Source organism: Amphiprion ocellaris, chromosome 1 (genome assembly GCF_022539595.1).
Source record: "Amphiprion ocellaris isolate individual 3 ecotype Okinawa chromosome 1, ASM2253959v1, whole genome shotgun sequence".
In the NCBI taxonomy this organism is placed as follows: Eukaryota; Metazoa; Chordata; class Actinopteri; family Pomacentridae; genus Amphiprion; species Amphiprion ocellaris.
In genome coordinates this window covers 4,830,266-4,853,936 of record NC_072766.1, presented here as the reverse complement: position 1 = coordinate 4,853,936, position 23,671 = coordinate 4,830,266, and the positions used below count along the sequence as shown (strand labels likewise).

General features: G+C 38.3%; 1 protein-coding gene and 1 long non-coding RNA gene across 4 annotated transcripts; one reads left to right on the top strand and one right to left on the bottom strand.

Annotated features, from left to right (window-relative positions):
• Positions 1-3,767: 3,767 nt before the first annotated feature.
• LOC118470075 (uncharacterized) lies at positions 3,768-6,619 on the bottom strand. Of its 2 annotated transcripts, none has more exons than XR_004847090.2 (3): positions 6,473-6,619; positions 5,179-5,337; positions 3,768-4,262 (listed from the first exon to the last, which is right to left on the bottom strand). It is a non-coding gene; the product is annotated as an uncharacterized LOC118470075 (long non-coding RNA). The 2 variants fall into 2 exon arrangements; XR_008602531.1 differs by lacking the exon at positions 6,473-6,619 and adding an exon at positions 5,965-6,417.
• On the top strand, positions 6,578-23,146 carry LOC111566431 (coiled-coil domain-containing protein 81). 2 transcript variants are annotated; one of them, XM_023267015.3, is made up of 16 exons: positions 6,578-6,714; positions 6,847-6,908; positions 7,687-7,840; positions 9,129-9,313; positions 9,406-9,480; positions 9,567-9,738; positions 11,402-11,516; positions 13,854-13,941; positions 14,742-14,888; positions 16,094-16,192; positions 17,697-17,866; positions 17,942-18,020; positions 19,006-19,116; positions 19,274-19,383; positions 19,493-19,618; positions 21,029-23,146. In XM_023267015.3, exons 1-16 carry the CDS (start codon positions 6,639-6,641, stop codon positions 21,165-21,167), a joined length of 1,908 nt encoding a protein of 635 aa, XP_023122783.2. In that variant the 5' UTR covers positions 6,578-6,638; the 3' UTR covers positions 21,168-23,146. The 2 variants fall into 2 exon arrangements, with proteins under 2 accessions (XP_023122783.2, XP_035802596.2); XM_035946703.2 differs by having other exon boundaries at positions 16,094-16,279.
• The last annotated feature ends 525 nt before the right edge of the window (positions 23,147-23,671 follow it).

The window sequence follows — 23,671 nt, the reverse complement described above, 5'->3', positions numbered from 1 at the left end:
ATTCAACAAGATACAATACATGTCATTATGAAATTAAACAAAATTTTTAAAATACAAGTATTAAAAATTACAGATAAAATATTTTCCATAATTAAACATTATAAAATACAATTAAACAAGAAGAATATTAAACGTTTTTAAAAATGCAAAACATTTAATTAGATTATTAAACCGTTAAAAAGACAAAATATTTCATTAAAAAATTAAATGTTTAATTAGAAAATTACATCTTAAAGACAATAAAACTTCAATTAGGAATTAAACAGAAAATACAATGAAGCATTTAAAAAGAAAATTAAACATTAAAAGGTGGTAAAACATTTAAAAAGAAAAACCTTAAAGATTTAATCAAAACATTAAATATTGGGAAAGGAAAAAAAAACTCAAACAAGCCGATAAAACATTTGAAAAAACAATTAAACATTAAAAAGACAAAACATTTGGAAATCAAATCAGACATGAGAAAAGAATAAAGGGTGAGAAAAGAGCAAAACTAAATGTTTAAGAAGAATCAAACTAAAGACAAAACACAACACCAGTTAGACTTTAGATCAAATCAAACAGAAGAGAGAATAAAACGATCAAAAAGAGCGAAAACAGATAAAGGTCTTGAAGCATTTTCTAGTCAAACGAAAACATCAAGTTGTTTCTTCAAACATTTCCTCTTTCTATGTTCTTGGTTTGATTGTGGACAGATTTACTAAGAACTCATTTCAGAAAACTGCTTTCCAGATAAAGTCTACTAGAGGTTGAAGGCATTTATAAAACTAATGTTACCTTCTGATCTCCACAAACTTTACTGTTCAGTGAAGAGAATCAAAGTTTGTTGAGGATTTCTAAAAAACCCACAGGTGAAGGTCTGAGAAGAACTCAGATGGATGGTCTAAATGTGAAATCAAGACTCATGGTCACAAGTTTCAAGGCTTCTGTTAACCACAAAGTTCAAACTAACAGTGAAGTACTGAGAAACTTTTAAAATTTCAGTCCTCAGACTGTCTGAAGGTTCAAACCAACAGAGAAGTACTGAGAAACTTTTAAGATTTCAGCCCTCAGACTGTCGAAAGGTTCAAACTAACAGAGACTTACTCAGGAACTTAGAAGATATCAGTCCTTGGACTGTCTGAAAGTTCAATCTAACAGAGAACTACTGTGGGACTGAGAAAATTTCAGCCCTCAGATTGTGTGAAGGTTCAAACTAACAGAGAACTACTGTGGGACTTAGAAAATTTCAGCCCTCAGACTGTGTGAAAGCTCAGGTCCTGAGGACTCGGGAGGTCTGGAGGCTTTGGAAAGTCTTGGAACTGAGGGTTCCACCCTCCAGCACAAAGGCTGAAGCCCAACCTCCTGAGAAAAACAGTCGAGTCGAGACTCGAGTTAAAAAAAAAACTCGAAAATGACAAAAAATAGATGATAAATGCGCAAAAACCAGAAGAATTTGTATCTGAGCGAGTAGCTCAGGAGGATAAGAAGAGAGTCTGCGGACTGGAAGGTCGCAGGTTCAAGACCCGCCACCGGCCTTTTTCTTTCTTTGTCTTTGTCAGGATATTGAGAAAATTTAAGAAGTGTCTGGTCTTGAACCAGCGACCTGCAGCTCCATAGGCAAATCCTTAACTCACTGAGCTACAGATCAGATGAAAAGAAATAAATTCGTCGTCCCCTTGGCATCGTAGTTTCTGAAGTCACCACATGGGTGGAGCCAAGGCGGAGTTTGGGTGGAGTCAGGGCGGAGAGTAGGCGGGGACGTGGGTGGCGGCCTCCCCCCTCTACTCCCCCACCTTCCCCCACCGCCCACCACACCTTCCCCCGCCCGACGAGTTCTTCGAGTCTCCACGAGTTCTTCGAGTCTCCACGGGTTTTCCCGAGTTTCTGGAGTTTCCACCAGGTTGGAGGCAGAACAAGTTGTCATGAAGAGGTGTTGAAGTCGGCCAGGATGGACTGACTTTTTACTGCGACTAGAAGGAAGACGACTAGAAGAGCAGGTCTTTAACCAGCATCCATAAAATCCAAGGAGTCGGCTCCAGAGAAATGAAGGGAGGTCAACTTTTATCAACCTCCATCCAGATGTTCAACTTCATATCTTTACTTGGAGATTTTTAGCACCACAAACCTTTAGTATCGCACTTTATTATCATTTATTAGGACTTTAATGGAATCCACCAGCAGATTTAGCTTTTGTGAGAAACTTTATCCTTGTTGTCGTGGGACTGCAGTATTTAAAACTATTCCTTCTATTTGACTTCATGTTTATTAGTTTTAGTGGAGAAAGTTATTTTAGTTGTCAATTAGTCTCTTAAAAACCAAGTAATAAATTGGATTAGTCAAGAGGTTAAAATTTCTTACTTTGTCATATTTTAAATATGACAAAAAATATAAAAATAAAGCATCTTGAGACAATTTGACCTGTATTTGGTGTTATATAAATAAAATTGAATTCAAATTGTATGTATCTTGTAATGTTGGAGTAATTCAGCCATATATGTTGGAAAACACATTTTCTTTGTCCATTAATCTGTTGATTGTTTTCTCCAGTAATTCATTTCTTGTTTTGGTATATAAAATGTCAAACCCAAATATATTCAGTTTACTTTCATAAAAACCAAAAAGATTTACATTCATGATGCAGGAATCAGGCAGTTTTTCACTTTTTATCTTAGTTTAGTCAGAAAGATAGTTGATAATGTGTGAATTGTTGCAGCTTGTGAGCCATAAAAGGTTTTAATCTTTGGGGCCGAGTGTCAGAAAACATTTAGAAACCAACATCAACAAAACACTCAACAAAGATTTGAACATCATTAAAGGGAAATCCAACTTTTGCATGACAATGTCTAATTAAAGGACATTTATTTCCAATGTAAATGTGTGATATTCATCCTCTGGAGCTTTCTCTTCACATCATCTTCCACCTGGACTGGTTTGGTCGGGAGCATGTGCAACAAACATTTGAAAAACTGCACTTTAACATCAATGAATGACACTGAAGTTTAATCTCTACATAAATGAGACTGAGTCTGGATGTGCTGCTCTGTCATTAACTCCTAAGTTTAGGGAAAGTTCAAACAAAAGAGGACAGTTCAGATAAGACTTGAGAATGAGCTTATTCTGAACAAACATCTCAGACTTTCTGAGCTTCAGCACCTCTAGCAAGATATTTTAACAACAAGCAACTCAAGAGATCCAGAAGTTGGAGAGAGTTAGCTTTAGCTGAGCCAAAGAACATGTGGGATTCTAACCTAGCAAACATTTCAGACTTTACTCTGTGAATTCTGAGAAATAATTTACTATTTAATGACAGAGCTACACATCTTAACTCAATCTCATTAAAACAGACTCTAATTCAGTGTCATCCATCCATATTAAAGTGCAGTTACCCAAAATGTTTGTTGCATGAGCTCCAACAAAACCTGTCCAGGTAGAAGGCCACTTTGACAAACAGGAAGTGGAAGATTCCAAGCAGATTTATAGAAGGGGGAACCAGACTGTACTAAGTGTCATTGAGTGTAGAGGGGTGTTTTGTGGGTTTTTAAGGCTGATAATGATTATTAGTGAGACATTTGGAGTAGATATTCATTTGCAGTAAATGAAAGTATTTAAAATCTTGGAGTTAAACTTAGAAGAACACAAACTCTAACAGAAAACTTTGTTGATACGTTTTTGTTTTGTTTACAGATGTTAAGTTAAAGGAGTTTTATTCGTGACGTATAACCAATCAAATCACTCCAGAAGACAGAGCGACCACAGGTAGATAAAGGTTCAGAGCCAAAGTAGCACCATTTTTAAATGTATTTATTACCATAAATCAGTAAAAAATAAAATACTGATAATCAGTAAATCAGTCAGCCCACAATTACTACAATTCTACAATGTATGTCTCTTTCCTTTGACTTGTTATATGTACAATATACGATGTATATGATGGTGTTTTTTCATCCCAAAGGCTATACTATGATGTTTTCTAAGAGACATACGATGCTACTCTGTTTGTTCTGGCCCTGCACTCCTCCTCTGTTGTTTTCTGGATTGTACTCAGCTTCATGCCTTCGTCCACCAGGCCTCCGTTGACTCGTCCCGCCTGCCGTCTCTGGAGCTGAAGCTGGATTGGAACAGACCAAAGTACAGTCCAATCATGATGCCAGCTGCCTCTCAAAAGGCTCCTTCATCTGGCAGGTGGCAGCACTTCTTCTGAGGGGAAGCTGAGCTGGTCCAGCAGAACTTTGGAGATGTGTTCCAGTGGTTGGTGGATGTGTGGGGAGATAGAGAGGGACCTTTGAATTGTTCACAAAGGAAAACAGGGAACCCATTGGTAGCTTTAGTTTAGGCTGCTACTGCGGTGTGTTTTTGGGTTTTAAGAGGTGAACAGAAAGTTTTTTTCGTATTGATTATCTTTTACTTTGTTCCTGGTTGGAATGCCCATCAATGTCAACGTGAAGTTCACTTTTAGTTCTGTTGATTTATTTTTATTTTACTAACACCTATTTGTTTTTAACCCCCTCACATGTGTTGTTGTAAACTTACTCTTTCAAATAAATTCTCATCTAACCCTCTGGAAACCAGCGTTTGGACTGTTTTTGTGTTGCTCCTCACCTACTGACAGCTGTGGACTAAAGGCTATACTGTGACATTTTTAGAGCGACATGCTATACTATGATGTTTGTTGGGCGACACACTATACTATAGGCTTTTTTAATTGACATATTACTGTGACTTTTTTTGTTTTTTTAGCAACATATAAGAATTTGAACAGTTTTTAAAGTTACTACACTTTTACTTGTGCAATGAAATTGTTATTCTATGGCATTTTTTAGATGACATATTATACTCTGATGTTTTCTTGAATTACATACTATTTTGACAATATACTGCACTATGACATTTTTTGAACCACATATCATACATGACAATTTTAGGCAACATCCTATCATTTTGCGCTTTTTGAACCACATAATAATCTATGTTTTGTTTTTTTTTCTTGCCAACATGCTGTACTATGAACTACAGGCCATACTATGTTATTCTTGAGTAAAGCATACTATACTTTGACATTTTCTGAACTACATCCTATACTATGGCGTTATACACAGAGTGCTTTGGTTACATGTTGATTTATAATCTAGATTTTTTTCTGTTTTGTTTTTTGATGGGATTACCACAGATCTGACTGTGAACACCGTCGACACCCACCTCAGGGAGACGCTGTCTAAGATCTCAAGGCTGCTTGGTCGTGGTCTTTCTGGCACGTACTCTTCCAAGATGAGCCGGGAAGTTTAACACTGATGGAATGACACCAGGTCTAAGCCGACAAACTTCCAATTCCTCCTCAACCCATAGTCTCTGGGAAACCTACATGGAGTAAGAAAAGTAGACAGACAAGTAAATAAGTCTGTACACAACATATTAAAAAGAAATCATGCTAATAAATTAAGTACAAAGAACTGAATTCGCCAATATACTGGAGACCAGAACTATTTAATTTGATAAGTATAACCTTGTTTAGTAACATTTCAATTATTTGAGAGCAGTCCTAAAGAACTGCCTGTTATCCCAATCATAAAATGGGTTTGGAGGAAGAACATAGATGGTAATCTGGATATACATGAGTTAGGCTTTATAACTACTATTGGTAGTATTGGTGGTAGTAATAGTAATGTGACTACTACTAGTAGTAGTGATAGTACACTACTGCTGCTGATACTGGCACTGCTACTACAACTTGTAATACTATTACAAATGCTGATACTACTTCTATGACTCTAACAGCTGTTTATACTACTACTGCTGCTTGTACTTTTAGTATTACTACTACTGTTTGTACAACTATACTACAGCTACTATTAATCGTCTGGTATTTGGTTGTCAAGCTGCTAGCTCGCCTTAGCGTTTTGCTAGTGGCTAACTAGTTAGCTCTCATAGACTGGAAGCTCTCAACAAGATTTTATAATGAAAAAAAGAGCCAAAAACTATTCTTACCTATGAAAAGTCATTCCAAGTTTCCTTGTCTCAATCGTACGACGTAGTGTGTAACTGTATCCAGCACAGTGAGCCGACATACTTGTTGTTTCCGTTTTCACGCCGTCTACATCTACGGAATGCACTGAAACTTTTCTCCCACTAGCTTAGCCTCGCTGTAGCACGCAGCTCAAAGGGGCGTGTCCTATCTACTCATTCATATCTATGACAACAACGGTGGCTATACATAAGGACGCCTGACGATTAGCTGGAATAAATACCATTATATACAGTCTATGGTAAATACGTATGTGAATCGCATTATTGGCTGCAGCAGCCAGTCACCGGTCACTCACTGACTCACATTGAAAAATAGCACAGAATGAATTGTTACGTGTTTATTTTATTTACAGTTTAGGTTGGATTATTTTTTTTGTGCGCAGCGCAGATTTTCTGTGCGCGGAGACCGTGTCAGCAGGGCGCAATTGCGCACGCGCGCAGCTTAGAGGTAACAGTGCTGTTGACTCACCGTTGCGCTCTCATGGTGAGTTGTCTGCGGCAGTGCATCACTCAGGGCAACCGCAGCTCTCACGGCCAGATCTCTGGGAGTTCTGGCAAAGCTGGGGGAAAATAGGAGTGAGAGAAACGTTTTAAAACTCCATCCTGCCAGGATCTTCCAGGGGGTTTAACTAGAGATGACTGACGTACTGCGGCTGCTGTCAGAAGAGGACAGACGGACTTTGCCTGTTCTGCCTCAGCTCTCTAAAGACGGTATGTGGAAACTGTTCATTTTCCTGACCAGTGACGTTGTGCTGTAGTTAACTGTTTATCCAGCGCTAATACGTGGGAGTTATACATGATGCTTAGTAGTCATAAACTAACTTAATGCCCCCCGCCCCCCAGATATTGACTGTATTTGGGCAGATGTATCATCCTACATTGAACGTCAGATGACCTTACTGAAGGTTAGTCCATCTATATGCTCTCTATGAAGTAATTCACTTCATTATTTGCATGCAATCAGTGCATGATTTACTGATTTTGACAAACCTTTAAGTTGCAAATTGGTTCAGGTTGATGTAATCATATTAATAATAGCATCTACTTGGAATTGTGTGAAATTTAAACTTAAATTTTTTGCTTGAGTCAATTTAAAACAAAATTTAAGTTGAGGTAACTTTTTCTTATTTCTGATTTTATGTTGAGTTTAGGGCCACACAGTGGCGTAGTGGTTAGCACTTTCACCTTGCAGCAAGAAGATCCCTGGTTCGTGTCCCGGCTTTCCCGGGATCTTTCTGCATGGAGTTTGCATGTTCTCCCTGTGCATGTGTGGGTTCTCTCCGGGTACTCCGGCTTCCTCCCACAGTCCAAAAACATGCTGAGGTTAATTGACAGTTCTAAAGAAATTGCCCGTAGGTGTGAGTATGATTGTTTGTCTGTATATGTAGCCCTGCGATGGACTGGTGACCTGTCTAGGGTGTCCCCTGCCTTCACCTGAATCAGCTGGGATAGACTCCAGCCCCCCGCGACCCTAATGAGGATTAAGCGGTGTATATAGAATGGATAGATGTATAGATGTTGAGTTTAGGATTTGAAATCCCCTCCCTCTATTATTATAGCATTATTCAATAGTTTCACGTGATTAATTAACTGTTGTTGTTACCTACCAACCTACCTACCTACCTACTCCACTCCATCCATCCATCCATCCATCCATCCATCCATCCATCCATTGATCTATAGGGGGTCAACCTGCCTGGACTGGGAACCTTCACCTTCTCTCAGCAGAAGTTAGACATTGGAAACAAAATCACAGTGATCCAGCGACCCATCTTCGTTCTGGCTGGGAAACTGCTCCAGTCTCTGGGTTTAAAACAGGCCAGACCGCTGGCTGCAGGTGAGACAAACAAGCCCAACAGGTATTTTTAAGGAAGGAATTGTTACAACTTTCTGATAAACTCCGACTATAAAGCTTATGTAAGCTTTAATTAATGCATTCATTAACGGTTAGTTCCTCATTTACTAAAGTTTTATAGCTCAGCTACAAACCATCAGCACATTAACATACACAGATTGTGGAAATTGATCTCCCAGTGTTAACATTTGCTTGTTGAGGAAACCCCTCTAAACCTCTCTAATGAAGTCATTGATCTCTTAGCTTCCAGAAAAGGTCTGCAGGGCATCTGTACCAAACCCATCTATAAACTTAAGACATAGCTACCACGTAATCATTTATCAGCTTAACCCTCCTGTTGTACTCATTTATGGGCAACAAAAAGTATTGTTTCCTTGTCTGAAAAAAAAATCCAAAAATTCAGCAAAAAAAAATTTCCCCAAATTTCTGAAAATATGCAAAACCTTCAAGAAGAAATTCCAATAATTCTTTAAAAGTTTCCCTTAAAAGGTTTAAAAAATCACCCAAATTTGGCCAGAAAATTCTTGTAAATATTATCAAAATTGACCCGTTTTGAAGTTTGAAGATCTGGAGAAAAAAAATATTTTCACAGTGAAACTTCTGATGTCCACATTTTCAACATTTTTGGGAAATCTTTGAACATTTTTGGTGGGAAAAAGAAATGTTAAAAATGTTTCTTAAAAGTTAAAAAGTTTCTAAAAAGTTAAAGAAAATATTAGAAGCTTTACTGATATGTAATCACTTTAGATATTTTTACTTTTTTTTGGAAGATTTTTACTAATTTTTTGAAAATATTTACAAGAATTTTCTTGCCCATAAAACTTTTCAGGGAAACTTTAAGGAATTATTGGAATTTTCTTCCTGAAGGTTTTGCAAATCTTCAGAAATTTGGGGAATTTTTTTGCTGATTTTTTTTTTTTCAGACAAGGAAACAATATTTTTTGTTGCCTGTAAATGAAGACAACGGGAGGGTTAATGACAAACTTATTTCTTTTATATATATGATGTAAAATACAGAAAAAGATAAAATTCTGATATAAATACCACACAAAACAAACTGTGAACAACAATGTGCAATAGAAGAAGTATGAATCTGAGTCTTATGATAAAGTTGATAGTTTTATAAAAGGGTTTGAGACAGTAACGAAAGAACAGCAAGATGTGTGTGTGTGTGTGTGTGTGTGTGTGTGTGTGTGTGTGTGTGTGTGTGTGTGTGTGTGTGTGTGTGTGTGTGTGTGTGTGTGTGTGTGTGTGTGTGTGTCGTTTGCAGCAACTCACCTACCGGTGGTGCAGCTGAACTTTGCAGCTGTTTCACAAGAGACTCCGTTCAGTCGAGACGTCGTCGAGGGTTGCATTAGAGAAACCCTTTTGCTACTCTTCAAAGCTTTGGCCTCCGATAAAAACGTATTCCTCACTTTTGCGGGAATTGGAGTTCTGTCCTTTAAGAACAACAAGGTGGCTCGTCTGCTCATATTTCTAAAGCTGTGACTCACATCGGATGGTATAAATAAACGATAAAAATGAATCTCATTTCATATTCTTCAAAGGTGCAGATGAAATTCAACAGAGATTTTATAAATGCCATGGATGGAACCGGTAGACTGCTGCTAGCACTTAATAACGTGAGTAAAGAAATGCGTATTATAGTGTATAATGAATGCTCTGTGTGTGCATTTCTACAGATTGTTTTCTTTTTTTCCCTCTGCAGAGACATGGCAGCAGTGTTTCTTTACTGTCTGGTGGACTGTCCAGGCTTCAGAGGCCACAGACTGCCAACTTCATCACCCTGCCAACTGTCTGCTCTCCTCAGTCACACAACAAAGCCGGTGACAAAGATGGACGGTGTTTGTCACCAGCTCCAGACCAGAGGAACGCAGGAGGTGAAAGAGCCTTTTGCACTGGGCTGACAATGAGGACTGCACTTTAATGAATCGAAATTAAGAACTGAATCAAATCCAAATCTTTTCCAAAGTCGCCACAAAAGCAAAAAAAAAAAACTTGTTGCTGACAGTGAAGATGAGCTTAAGCTGCTGTAGCTGTCAGGTTCCAATAAATTGCATGTGGTAGAAATAACTAACTCTTATTTGTCTAAAAGGCAAACGTACTAATTGCTTTGACTGTTTGAAGGATTATTTATCATGTCCATTAGCTTAGTGTAAACTAGAAGGAGAAAACAATCAATCTGACTCTGCTCAAAGATAGCAAAACCCAAATGCTGGCTTTAATGAAATCACTAATCAACATGCTATGTCTTTTTAAGTATAAAAATGGTAAGGCAGTTATGAGTCGACGTATTTCATCGTGGAAACTTTCAGTGATGAGTTTTGAGGACCCTGGAGATACAGGCTAGCTGTAGGCTACAGTTGCTATAGTATATATACTGATTATACTATATACAAACTGAATTAAGTTGAGATCAGTAATTTAATTAATAATTTTTTAAAGTTATTTTTTGGCCTTTTGTTGACTATATTTGATAAGCACAGTCAAGAGGCAGAAAGGACAGAAAGGGAGAAGAATGGAGGAAGACATGCAGTAAAGGGCCGTGAGCTAGAATCAAACCCAGGCCGCTGCGTACATGAGTCGCTCACTTCACCAGTTGAGCTATCTGGGCACCCGAGATTAATTATTTTAAATAAGTATTGCAAGACTTTTCTTGTCTGCAGGAGTTTTTGACATCTCCCAACATAGACTTTAGCCGGTGTCAAAGGAAAACCCACAGCAACTAAAATAAAAGGATTGATAATAATAATAATAATAGAACAAAAAGTTGGGATTTCATATATTCAAACATAATATACATTATTGTTTCCAGAAAATATTTAGATTTCTTTCAAGTAAGGTAACACAGACTCATTGCCTTGGCTATATGCAGATTGATCACACTTACTGTAATGTGTAAAAGAACATTCTGAGCAAGAAAATGAACCAGGATAGGATAGAGGTCATCAGACAAAATCATCCAAATACAAAACCAGCACCTTCTAAAATGTATAAATATTTGTGATTTTATTCATTCATCATCTAGATAGATCATTTTAATTCAAATTTCTCAAGCATCTGTTTCCAGCCTTTATGCTAAGCTAACTGTTTTCTTGCTATAGCTTCATATTTATTGCACTGGTAAGTCAGTATGCATGATATTTTCCAAGCTACTCCTTTAAGCTGCAGTGAGGATAAACTGGTTAAACCAGCAGTTAGAGGAGGAGCCCTTGTCCTCATGTTACACAAAATCACTCAAGCCTTTTTCTTTCATTTGCAGCATTGTAATGCTCAAGAATAAATGGGTCACTGCTAAAAATAAAAGACCAGAGAGGTGACTTGTTAGAGATGAATGGGCCCAGGCATTTTACAGTATCAACAGGTCACTGAAACTGATCTCTATCAAAAACAGAATTAATGGGGTTTGGAGATGACAGAGATGCTATGGAGTACAGAATGACTCACTAATATTAGATTTGAAGCTGCTGTTATGCAGACTGAGGTAAGAGCAGCGATGTTTAATAGCAGTTCACCTACTTAGAGTGTTGTGTGTCTCTACAGGAGTTCCCCAACAGAGAGAGTCTAAATCCCATCAGACACTGCAGCCCGCCAAGATGAAAGCTGTCAGCCTAACTGAAGAACTAAATCCAAAACCCCCTATGGAGGCCACAGACAAGTACTCTACACACAGAGATACAAAAAACACACAGACAGGCAAACACACACTGGATGGAGGGGTTCAGTTTGCAGTGCACTGGGCCTGTTGTTTGCAGGTGTATGAGTCAGTGACAGCTGAGAGCTCAGTGGTGGTCTTATATTGTTACTGGCCCGAGGCTGCTTCCAGCTCCATCAATGATGCACAACTAGCTGTGGGACAGATTCCTCTTCTGTTGTCACCTCCATGCACCGTCAGCTTCCACACATTCGCACACACTGGACCTCGTGTAAAAGGGTCATCAAGCAGCAATAATATCTCTTTGACCACTACAGGGTTTCTGTGAAAATGAGCTGAGTTAACACAAAACTGACACCTTATTAAGTTCACATGTAACCAGAGAGCTACTGATGGACAAATGCATGTTCTTCACCTGGTATTGTCTCAGCTTAGCCTGTTGTAGTTGCTCACTAACTAGCCCTGCGAGTACAACGCTTCTACATTAGCAAGCGTTTGCACTCTGGTGTGATCAGGCCTTAAGTAGCTTTCACACAGGACGCAATAACGGCACCACTGCTCTCTGAAACCCATTCATTTTAGTGGGTTGCGCCACAAAACATTGCTCTAGCTGGCAAGCTCATGCACCCAAAGTTCAGCTATATTAAACAACACGCTTTGATGTGTGCCCTCACAGCCAACAGATAGGGCATCTCAGTTGTTGAGATGTTTGCAACTAAATGGTAGCTTCTCACTTAAAAGAATGAGGTGACATTGTCCTGCCTGAAATTTTGAAAACTCCACCCAAACAGTGCACACTGCACCTCGTGTAAAAGGGTCACAAAGCAGCAATAATACCTTTTGGGCTACTTGGGGTCAGTGAAAATAAGCTGAGTTAACACAAAACTGAGACCTTATTGAGTTAACATATCAAATCTTAAGAAAAAAAAACTTTTTTTAGACTTCTAATACACAGAGCAACATGAACTTTTATTTAAGTCAGATCCCTGGGCACTTCCTCCAACTTGACTGTAACAAGTCAAAATGACTTTACCTGTATGTCAAAGGTCAATCACACACACCTGTAATCTGGATAAATTGTAAACATGAGAAATTTCTCATGATCCTGCATCTAATACAGGAAAGAGAATAAGAAGGAGGATCATTCCTGTAGCTTTTAACAACCTCTGTTATTTTTCTTTATCTTGCGTTCGACTGAGATCTGCACTACAAAGTGTCACTACAGATGACAGTGTTCCTAATTAGGGCCCCTTATTCTGTTTTATCTTCAAGAATAGTAAAAGCCCCCTGAAAATACTCATTCAGAGTGGAAAGTCTGTCCAGGCTTTGATTAAACTTCTAACAATGTATCAAAATGTTTCAGCGTTACTATGAAAATTATCCCCCTCCTGCCTTAAAATAGCTGAAATGTAGTTCTGCTGCATCCTCTTGAATACACAGATCTATAAAACCCCCTTGCTGCAGCTGGAGCACACCAGCTCACCTACATTCTGCTCAACGACTGTAAAACTACTACACGCTACACTATGGCAAGCTGTAATAGTGGAATAATTCAGCCGCACATGGTAGAAACCAGTACTGACAAAGAATAATGACACAAGAAGTCCAACCCTGCAAGTCATTGCCACACTGTAGTTTCAAGACTGAAATGCTCAGTCATGGTTTTAACTGCTTTTGTAGCTCATGATGTTTTTTCTAGTAAATGAAATGCACCATATGGACATGATATCAAAACAGGCTGTTCAGACAAACCATTTCTTGACTGATTTATGGCAATTAAGTTAATTATCTTTTCTCATTCAAAAATACAGAGTCTACTAAGTTGGATTATAATCGAACAATTCTACAATTTCATTTAGCAGATGCTTTTATCCAAAGCGACATACATCTGAGAGTAGATACAAGGTAGGCAAACAGTGCTAAGGAGCTTGCCTTAGGGTCCTCACTGGACAACTGCACCCTGACCGGGATTTGAACCACCGATCTCCTGTGCCAAAGTCAAAGGGTGTTAAGAGTATCCAGCTCATTGACTAACTGAATTTACTGAACTGAATTTGACTTTATGTATTTTGTTTACTGTCAATCTATCCTTTTCTGTTTCAACCCAAACGGCATCCTCTTAAAATCTGTCAAATGATGCATAAAATGAATTGCCCACGCCGACACACAACACCAATATAACAAAATTAAAACAACTTACATTTTAAATATGATTTCTTATGCTCAAGAAAATTACATGATTAAATAACTCACTTTACATCACCAAACTCCACATGTACAGAGAAGAAAGTTACTTTGTTGTGCAGCATAAAGTAGTAAAGAATCTACTTCTGCTTTCAGACCCACCAACTCAAGACAAGTGGTGCCTCCAAAACTGGAGGAACATCTTGTTAATGCGAGCTGCTCTGGACACACTCGTGCTGGACAGGTGAGTATTATTTATTTAGTGAAAGTGGCGGTTATTGATAGGGAACTGGGTTTAACGGTGTTGAGAATGAAACCTCCCAGGGCCTCTCACCTGGACAATGCTAGACGTAAACTTTTATTGCTTTCCCTGTGGGCGTGTCATGGAGTGCAACCTCACTGTTTCAGTTCACTCTTACTGCTCTCATGACATTATTTAGTCAGAGCAGGCAGCAGGTTCCAGCTAAAAAAGCCAAAAAAGCCAAAAAAAAATCCAGTCTACACAATTTCTTCAGCACCAAGATAGCCAATAGATGGTAAAAATACTGCACTGGAATATTTAGCAGCTAAAGAAGCTAATATTTCCCTCAGGAGTTTGTGATGGATTTCAAGAGAGAGTGAATATTCAGTTGGTTTGTTGAACATAATCACAGATGAATGATAATGCTGATGTTCATGACAAGTTTTGTCACAATATAATATTAGATCATTTCTTTGGAGAACAAAATGATAATTGCCAATAACACAAAATTTTAGTTCAATTCAGGAGCCTGTAACTAACATGGGTGACATCGTATGTACATTTAACCCAGACAGTTGTATTTGTATTTAGATCAGCTCACATTTTTGAACTCTTCCATACATTTCAATGTAAAATAAGTATTCTTTGACACTAAAAATGATGATGTAGATTGATCACAGCAGATCGTTGCTTATTGGATAAAGAAATTGATTCCGATCACTCGATTGTTGCATTAGTAAATCATGATTTGTTGTATATCATGTCATCAGTCATGTCACCCTCCTGTGGCCTTGTCCCTGCAGGAGCTGTGCTACCTTTGTATGCAGAGAGCCCAAAGAAATGTTCCGGTTTATCTGAGGGAGCAGCAGGAGGCAGCGGAGAAAGCTCAGGAGAAACTCTTACTGCTCAAAGAACAACAGAGAGACCAGCAGTATATGGAGGAAGAACAGGTGTGTGTGTGTGTGTGTGTGTGTGTGTGTGTGTGTGTGTGTGTTCAAATGTATTGACAACTAGATTTCATTGCCAGGCAACAATATACACACCCTGCATGAGCAGCATAGTAACATAATACCAGAAGTATGCATGTGTAAACACGTAGTTATTACAAAACTAAATGCAAAACCTCTGCATCTTAGGAGCTGCTTCCCTCACAAGATGCTTCAGGTTGAATTTACGTCAGTTTACCCCCATGTAACAACTTCAGCTTTTATTTTGATACGTAGCTCAACATTGCTGTGGTTCATCTTGAGGGGAATATAAATTTCTGAACCAAACAGCAATCCGTGCAATCATTGTCAAAAGATTTCAACAAAAAACAAAAATATCAACCTGATGGTGGTGATACATTAAAACTCGGAATGACCAAAGTCATTGGGAAACATCCTCTGGGGAACATGAATGTGAATCACAACAATCTAACAACCTCCAACTGTTTGATGGACGTACCAATGCTATCATCCCAACACTCACGTTGTGGTTGTGTAGGTCCAGTAGACGAGGATATTAATACTTTAAAAAGTTTCTTGAAAGTCTTTAAAACGTTGACTATATAGATATTCCCCTTTATAATATTTTATTTTTAAACTTTTCACACACCATTAAAACCCACTGACATTATTTCAGGTGATATGAGAGTCCTCTGGGGATTTTTTTGTGGTTTTGTAATCAAGAAATGAGATCAGAATGCAATCATGGATGTAGGAACTGTGATTCCACACAACCACAGGCAGAAGTAAGGCAAAACAAAAACCATTATGTCTTGACACAGAAAAAAAAAATGTCAATAATTTTTTTTACAAACTAAAAACAGCAATTGAGGAGTTAAGGGTGGTTTCAGACTGGTTGGGGCCAGAAAGCTGAAAAACAGCTTTATCCTCTTTACAGCAGTGGGTAATAAGCATGGGAAATGCAGGATATTGAAACAGAAAATGAACTTTAAATGCCTTGAATAATGTTTTTGCCAAAATGATTTTGTGGTTCAATAAAACACCCACTAAAACAGATTGTAACGTGAACAACAATAGATTTAGAGACCGAAGGAAGGGAGCTTTTTTTAAAAACAATTTTTTTCACTATGCCAAGTATGATGTCATGCTGTTTATGTTTTGCTTTTTTAGGCAGCATGATGATTTAAGGTGTGTGCTTTTTCTGGCAGGCAAAGCTGAAGGAACAACGAGAGCATGCAAAACAGGTTGCTACATTCAATCTGCAAATGTCAGAGAAGAAAGAGAAGACTGACGGTGGTGTGCATCCCGTGAGTAGGACTGAATGGGAAGGCTGTAACCTTTATAATTTCATTTCCCTGGCTGGTTTGACAACAGGTGTGATTGAGCATTGTAAGGTGAGGTGAAAATTCACAGCGAAAGTAACATTTAGTGACCTTCTAGCTTGGAAGAAAAGAGAAGAGCAACTGTTGTATCCGTTTCCATTGCAGACAAACTCACATGATTTTAATGAGAATCTATTTGATGACTAATTACGGTTAGCGCTAACAATAAAGCAATAAAAGCCACATGTTGAACACTGTTGATGTGAAGCAACAACATTAGGAGGTTTGGTTTGCATGAGCACTAACTATATACATTCCATACATATACTGTATATTCCAAACATCACGGACTTGCACTGAACGTATTTATGTTCAGTCCATCAGCACCTTAAGTTACACCTCATGTAAATACTCAAATTCTGTTCCTCATTTCACCATACGGCTAAATTCCTGTAGTCACTTTGCACCTCTGAACCATTTCAGCACCGTATGTAATTTATTTGTTGATAATAGGATGTTTTACTTTCTTTTTATTTCAACATATTCCATTTTTAATTTTTCAAAATAATTTTACTGATCCTATTATAACTACCACATGGCTGCTGCTGCTATTGTACAGTTGTTGCTGCTGTTCTATCCAGCTGCCGCATGTGCCCTAAATTACCACCAGGGGGACAAATAAAGGTTTTTTTTGGAATGAATCGAATTGAAAAATCTCTTATACAACTGACAGAGTGATCAGTAAACACTGAGGCTGATATCAGTGTGATCAGTGTGAACACTACATTAATCTAGAATAGTAGAATCTGGCACTAAAAAAACGAAAAATGGTGAAAATATATTGAAAGGCTGAAAAACACATAATACAAAGAACATCAATGTAAGAAATTTTATGAAAACTTCTCAATTCCAAGGAGGTCCAGGGAAAAGTTTTGCTCACTGTTGGTTCATTTTTAATTGCAATATCGTAGGTGCTGAACGTCTATGGAAACAACACAAACAAGGCCAGAACTAGAAAGAACTCAAAAATGTCATCTGTGTTAGCCATAAATCTGTGCCATAAATCCTACAATAAAGAAAGATGTGAGTTAAATTTATCTGATCATATGTCTCCTTCAAAAAATTAGGAAACTTGAAATCATAACTCAGGCCAACAGGTGTTACCAGAACTATGAAAAAACTGCTTTACATACTGTAGATATCTTACTACTCACATTTTGTATCTGTTTGTGAATTTGCTTGTAAAAGTTTTATTTTGGCAAAATTTTAAATGTAGAGAATAGAATAATTTTATTTTTGATCAAAAATCATGATTTAATATGTTTTCCTGAAGAAAAGACCAGCAGTTCAAAGACTGTCAGAAAGTTGAAAATCTGATTATTCTTTGTGCTTTTAATAGTTTCTGCTTCTGGTCATTTTGCCAATTTTTAAAAAAATAACATGTTTCCCTCTTTGTTAAAATTCAGTGTCTTCTCTGGGTTGTGTTCAGAATTCATTCATCTTCCCAACTCGTCCCCTCACACCTCCCAGGAGGATTCAGCAGCATCGATACATGAACGATCTTCAGAGCCAGATAGGAAACCGACGGAAACATGAAGCAGAAGACCAGCAGAACCGACTTCTGATAGAGCGTCTAGACCAGGTCCAGCTGATACAGGAGTGAGTAACTGGTGCTGCTCATGCATTTTATGTTATCATCTGCTGGGATAACCAGACTGTCTTGTGGTGTTTCAGGATAGCTTTGCAGAAGGCTCAGCAGCTCCAGCAGAAACAGGAGAAAACCAGGCATTACAAGAGGGCTCTGGATACTCAGGCAAGGAAAAACTTCATAAAGCTGACTTTTAAACTTGAGATTCTGCAAAAGATGTTGTTGAAAATGACTTTGATGTTCTTGCATGGTAGCGTAGATATGACATAAAGCAGCACGAGCAATGACCACCAGTGCTGATAAGGGTAGGAAAAAAATGATTTCAAGTCGATATTGTAAGTAAGTTTGGAAAATTCTCAAAAATAAACAGACCCAAACAATAATGTTACACAGTGAATATTCATCCATTTCTACTCGTGTTTCTGCAAGTTTTACCAACATTGCAACCATTTATGGAGAAAAATATAGTGAATGCTTTGCTATAAAACATATTTGGTACACAAAAATAATGACAAATAAACTAAATATTAACAACCTGATAATTAAACATTCATAAGCAGCTCTGACATGTGAATCAAGGACCATATATTACATAATGCTCAGTAACCAGAGAATGACTGATGAATGATTGATTAATGAATAATTTGGCAATAATCAGTTGTATCTCTGAAAAGGAAAAGTGATCGTCTCTTCTGGCAACTAATCCAGAATTATTCAGGAACGACTCATTAACTAATCCTTAATAATCAAAATTTGGATTCATTGCCATTTGTTCCTCAGTAACTTCTCACAATTTTATGTATTCTATCATAAAATGCGACCTACTTTTTAATTAGTTCTAGTTTTATTTGGGTTAACATAATGGGAATTTAGGTCTTATAATGTCATTTTCCCTTCTGATGCTGCTGATTTCTGAAGACTCCTAGATCCAACATGACATTTAAAGACCAAATGTGCTGTTGTGTAGTTCAGGTTACCAAAGGTCAAAGGAAGAGCAGTGAAAGTTGTGAAGCTACAACCCATCCTGAGAGCAGGCAGCCTGCCCAGGCAAACTTCTTTAAGGCAGATTTCACAAGTTTTTATCTCATAATCCGCAGCACACTCAATAATATCTTTAGATCTGAAATTATCCTGTTTGATTTTCCGTTAGGTGGAGGATAAGAAGTGCACAGAACCTCCAGAGTTCCTGCTGGACAACTCCAGGTTCAGTCGCTGTAAGACAGCAGCCAGCAACACAGAGAGCCGAGAAAGAGCCCAGAAGGTCACATCTGTTTTTATATCACTGCTGCAGATCCCGTAAACCTTTACGTTTCAGTAATACAATCATAGTTGTTCTACAAATACTCTGAGGGTTTTCATTGTATGTCTGGAGTTCAAACTACACAGTTAAATTGATGTGATGTTCTGTGTGCTGACAGCTCTTCCAAGTGAATTTCAGGGCTGCCACTGACAGGAAGAAGGAGGAATTACAAAACCGCCAGCAACAGTTGGAGAAAGAAGGAGAGATGCTGCAACACAACAAAATGGAGTGAGTAAATGAAGGTGACAATGAAAAAAATGGAAACCAATGGAGATATGAGAAAACAGGTGGCAGACTGAGTGTTTTTCTTTGTTACTATGGGATATTTTCTGTCCAGGTTAATTCTGGATCGCATTAATCGCTTTGAGAAGAAGCGGGACATCAGTAAGTCGCTAGAAAACGACTGGAGTCGCAGTGCGAAGCTCAAACACAAGCGAGAGGAAGAGGAGAGACGATTTCTGAGGTGTGTAGATGCAGAATCACCTTAAACCAGCATCAGGATTCACCGTTACTTTTATATTTATCCATCAACTCAAGCAGGAAACACGATGCTGATGAGTTGGTTAATCAGCCACACACACAACAGTGCACCTGTTGTGATCGCTGACATTGACTTTAACCTTCTAAGCTGTTGGAGCAAACAAACAGCTGCTTATTTACACACCAAGCACTTACAAGCAACACTAGTATTCACTTGGAGTTGAGTTTCTGGCCTCCTGGTTAGGGTAAATCCATAATTTACTGTCTTTTAACCCTGCTTTTAGTTTCTACAAACTCCGGAGGGAACCATCTGGCATTATCTGTTAACTGTGGTTAGTGCTTAGCAGGTAGGGTTGTCACTGAAGACAGCTTCCTGCTATTGCAAAAATACACTAGCAGAGAGAACAAAAACAGTAAAGTTGCAGAATATCTGACCCTAAAGCTTCATAAAGCAAAAGGGAGCTACAGAATGAGGTGATAATTATCTGTAGGCTCATCACTACAACCAAACAGAGGCTTGTACATCAGGTGGACTCTAATCCATTTTCATTTTTCTATGCTTGGTTGAGGTAGAACAGTAGGCGAATCAATGAAAGCAAAATGTGAAAGTGCAGACTTTCCAAATAACCTGTCATGTCACTTCAACTTGCACTCAAGTGAAAAGATGAAAAACAGCAGCAGATGACAACATCAGATCTGTGAAGGATGATGAGGAGAGAATCTTAGTTCATTCAAATCATATGCGAACAATTTTAAATGCCACATATTGATCCTTAAGTCTATCAGCAGCGTTTGAATTTGTCTGTAGTGACACTGACACACTAGTACACTGATAGGGATGCGTTTTACATAAGGTCGTAATGGATCTTTGCCAGAGCAGAATAGGGACTGAACAGAAAGGATGGAGCTAGAGCAACCAAGACTAAATAAAAAACATAGAATGCATCCAAGAAAAACTTCAGATGTTCCAGGAAAAAGAAACTCAGCATTAAGGGGAAGGATTCCAGTCTAAAAAAGAAAGTGATCTGTGGCGAGGAATGCGTCATAAGGACAACAGTATGCATGTCGTTGTCTGAACAGGGAATCGAAAGGGTTTCTTTATCGATCAGTCGCTTATGTTTTGTCCATTGCTTTTCACTGTTTTAGGTTTGACTGGTGTTTATTTAATTATGTCACTTTGTTGCATTCTGACTGGAAAATTACCTCCCAATATTCCCCAAATGGCAGCAGATAGAGACATGCATTGATATCTTGCATTTAAAGACTGAACATTCTATTTGTTTGATTAAAGTTCTCCATTTTAGCCCTTAAAACTCAGATGCCTAAAAGATGGCTGAGAAATTCCTGCTGCACATTCAGTCTTCCCTGTTTTCTCGTGTCTTGCTGTGGTCAGGTCTGCTGGTCAGCTCCTGGTAGATAAGCTTGCAGAGTACAAGCACTGCTGCCAGTGTAAGAGAAGAACCACCAACTGTGGAGAGACCAACATCTGGAAGGAGTCTCATTACCTCTCTGGCTCTCAGTTCATGACCTGATGATGAACAGTGAAGCCTGCAGCACCACTTGATCATCAATACCTCACAGCCCAAACAAGACCTCAACACCTTCAACTCATCAGCCACTAAACATCCAAACGATATGTTCTGCTTATATGAAGCTTTGGTGTCACGGTTTGCAGTGCTATTTGCTGTTTTAACTGCTCCTTTCTGAAATCAGTCTTTGGAGTTCATGCTTGTTGCACTTTAATCTTCCATAGATTATAGTCATTTTTGTTGCTTATACGTCCCACGATTGCAAGCTACAGATGTCAGCCATAACATAATCTCTCAGTCTCTTAGATATTTTACTCAAACACACACAGGTACTTCAGATTTGCTGCAGCTCTGTGCTAAAATGTCCTGATAGCCTTCATGGTTACGGCACATGCCACATTTACAGCTTGATTCCAGCCGACATCACACCTTGTTGTATGATGTTCCTGTTACTTGCCTACCTCTGCATGATCCCGCCTAATAAACATAAAGACCATGAAGTTATCAGTGTGTACAGAGTTTAACAGCTCAGCCACTTCTCATTTTGAGACAGAGATAACACATCCTGTTTATTTTATGTGTGTTTTGCAGAATTTAAATAACACAAGAGTCACAGAGGGCTGCTCAGTGGCTCGGTGGTTAGCACTTTCTCCTTGCAGCTAGAAGATCTCCGCCTTCCTTGGATCTTTCTGCATGGAGTTTGCATGTACTCTACAGGTACACTGGTTTCCTCCCACAGTCCAAAACCATGCTGAGGTTAACTGGTAACTCTAAATTGTCTGTAGGTATGAATGCGAGTGTGACTGTTTGTATATGTAGCCCTGTGACAGACTGGTGACCTGTCCAGGTGTCCCCTGCCTTTGCTCAAGTCAGCTGGGATAGACTCCAACCCGACCCTAATGAGGATTAAGCGGTGTTTAGATAATGGATGGAGGGAAGAATCACAGCTGAGCTGACATCTATCCTCTGTGCAGGGATTCAGACTGAAACCAGCATTGCAGTCAAAAGGGGTGTGTGATGTCTAAGGAAATCCAGCAACAGATTAATGTGTTGAAAGATGCTTGAACTCTGCACACAGATTTGGAATAGCCTGACAGGGTTTTACAACTCTGGAAAGTTCTGACAGTGGAAATTATTTTATATCAAACTGCAGCAATCACAAGCTAAATTGTAGAAAAATGGTATTTACATGAGCATCCTGGTTGCATCACTGGTCTGGCTTCACTTAAATGAATAAGAGGGCTGTGATTTCTATGTAGGGCTCCAGTCGGTGGGAACAATCTTATCTACTGGCGAGGGGAACTCCTTTGAAGAGTTTTGGATTCAGTTAGTGACAACAGTGATTTCTTACAGTCAGTTCGCTTTGAGGATTCATTGTTACAGATGTGTTTGTCTGTGCACTCACCATCTCTAGTTTGTACATGCATTATACAGTTTTTTGATTTTATCTGGTGTCAGCTCCTTTTCAATCTGCTCAAAAAGCATATAATCCTGCAAGCGCCGAGGAACGCCCTACAACTGTCCTGAAACATCACAGAAAACCTCTCGAAACAGCCTGTGAATCACCTAAAGCATCCTAACAACCACCTATTACCCCGTTAAGACTTTAGGCGTCCTCTAAATGCATGCAGACACATGCATCTGTTGAAACAGATCAAACGGAGTTAATACTGTTTAGCTACCACAGTAAACACCATAGCCGGTACCTAGCAGGAATCTAGTGACAAGAAGAGTCTATCCCAAGTAAAACACAAGTAAATTTCCCATAAAAACGTTTCGCCTTCAACACCTCAACAGCAACCAAATGAGAAGGTCTTTATTTTGGCTTTACCTACGATACTGTTGTTATTTACTGCATATATGTGCTGTATGATTGTTTCTTTGTGCTTTACCCTACTTGTATCTTACTCAGAATATGTACAATATTTTCCTTTTTTTTATTTTGTATTGTTTGAATAAATGAATAAACAAGCAAATCTCTACTCTGTGGCTCTCATTTAGTTTGGTTTATTATGCTAATGTAAGATTATACTACCATATAAACGGGGAGAAGCTAAACACTAGCAGAAGTACACTGCAAAAATAAAAAATAGTGAAAAAATGTCTGACAAAATATACTAAAAAGCAGAGAGATCCTGTAACGTTTACAAAACTGTAAATAAATAAATGGCGAAAATAATGGAAAATATCTACAAAATATGGCTATTTTTGCCGATTTAAATACATGAAAACAGTCTATTTTAATGGTCACACATTAAAGGACTATGTCCTTTTTGTACAAACACAGATTTTTGATTTAGACATTATTTACAGTTTTAACCATTTTTTAAATAGTTAACATGTACATTAATACCCTTTTCTGGGATTTTACTTGATATCATTTGTAATTTAAGGGAAGAACAGTAAATTGTTTGACAATTACACTTAAAACTGTAAAAAAAAAAACCAAAAACCTAAATAATCACCTTTCTTTTACATGTACTGTGTTAACGTGGCTTAGCTCAGGA

Excerpts from the sequence above, each read along its gene's own strand:
- LOC111566431 (XM_035946703.2), top strand. The coding sequence starts at position 6,639 with ATGACTGACGTACTGCGGCTGCTGTCAGAAGAGGACAGACGGACTTTG. Across the intron at positions 6,909-7,686 it reads GTCAGATGACCTTACTGAAG|GGGGTCAACCTGCCTGGACT; the intron begins GTTAGTCCATCT and ends ATTGATCTATAG. Across the intron at positions 16,280-17,696 it reads GTGTGATTGAGCATTGTAAG|AATTCATTCATCTTCCCAAC; the intron begins GTGAGGTGAAAA and ends GGTTGTGTTCAG.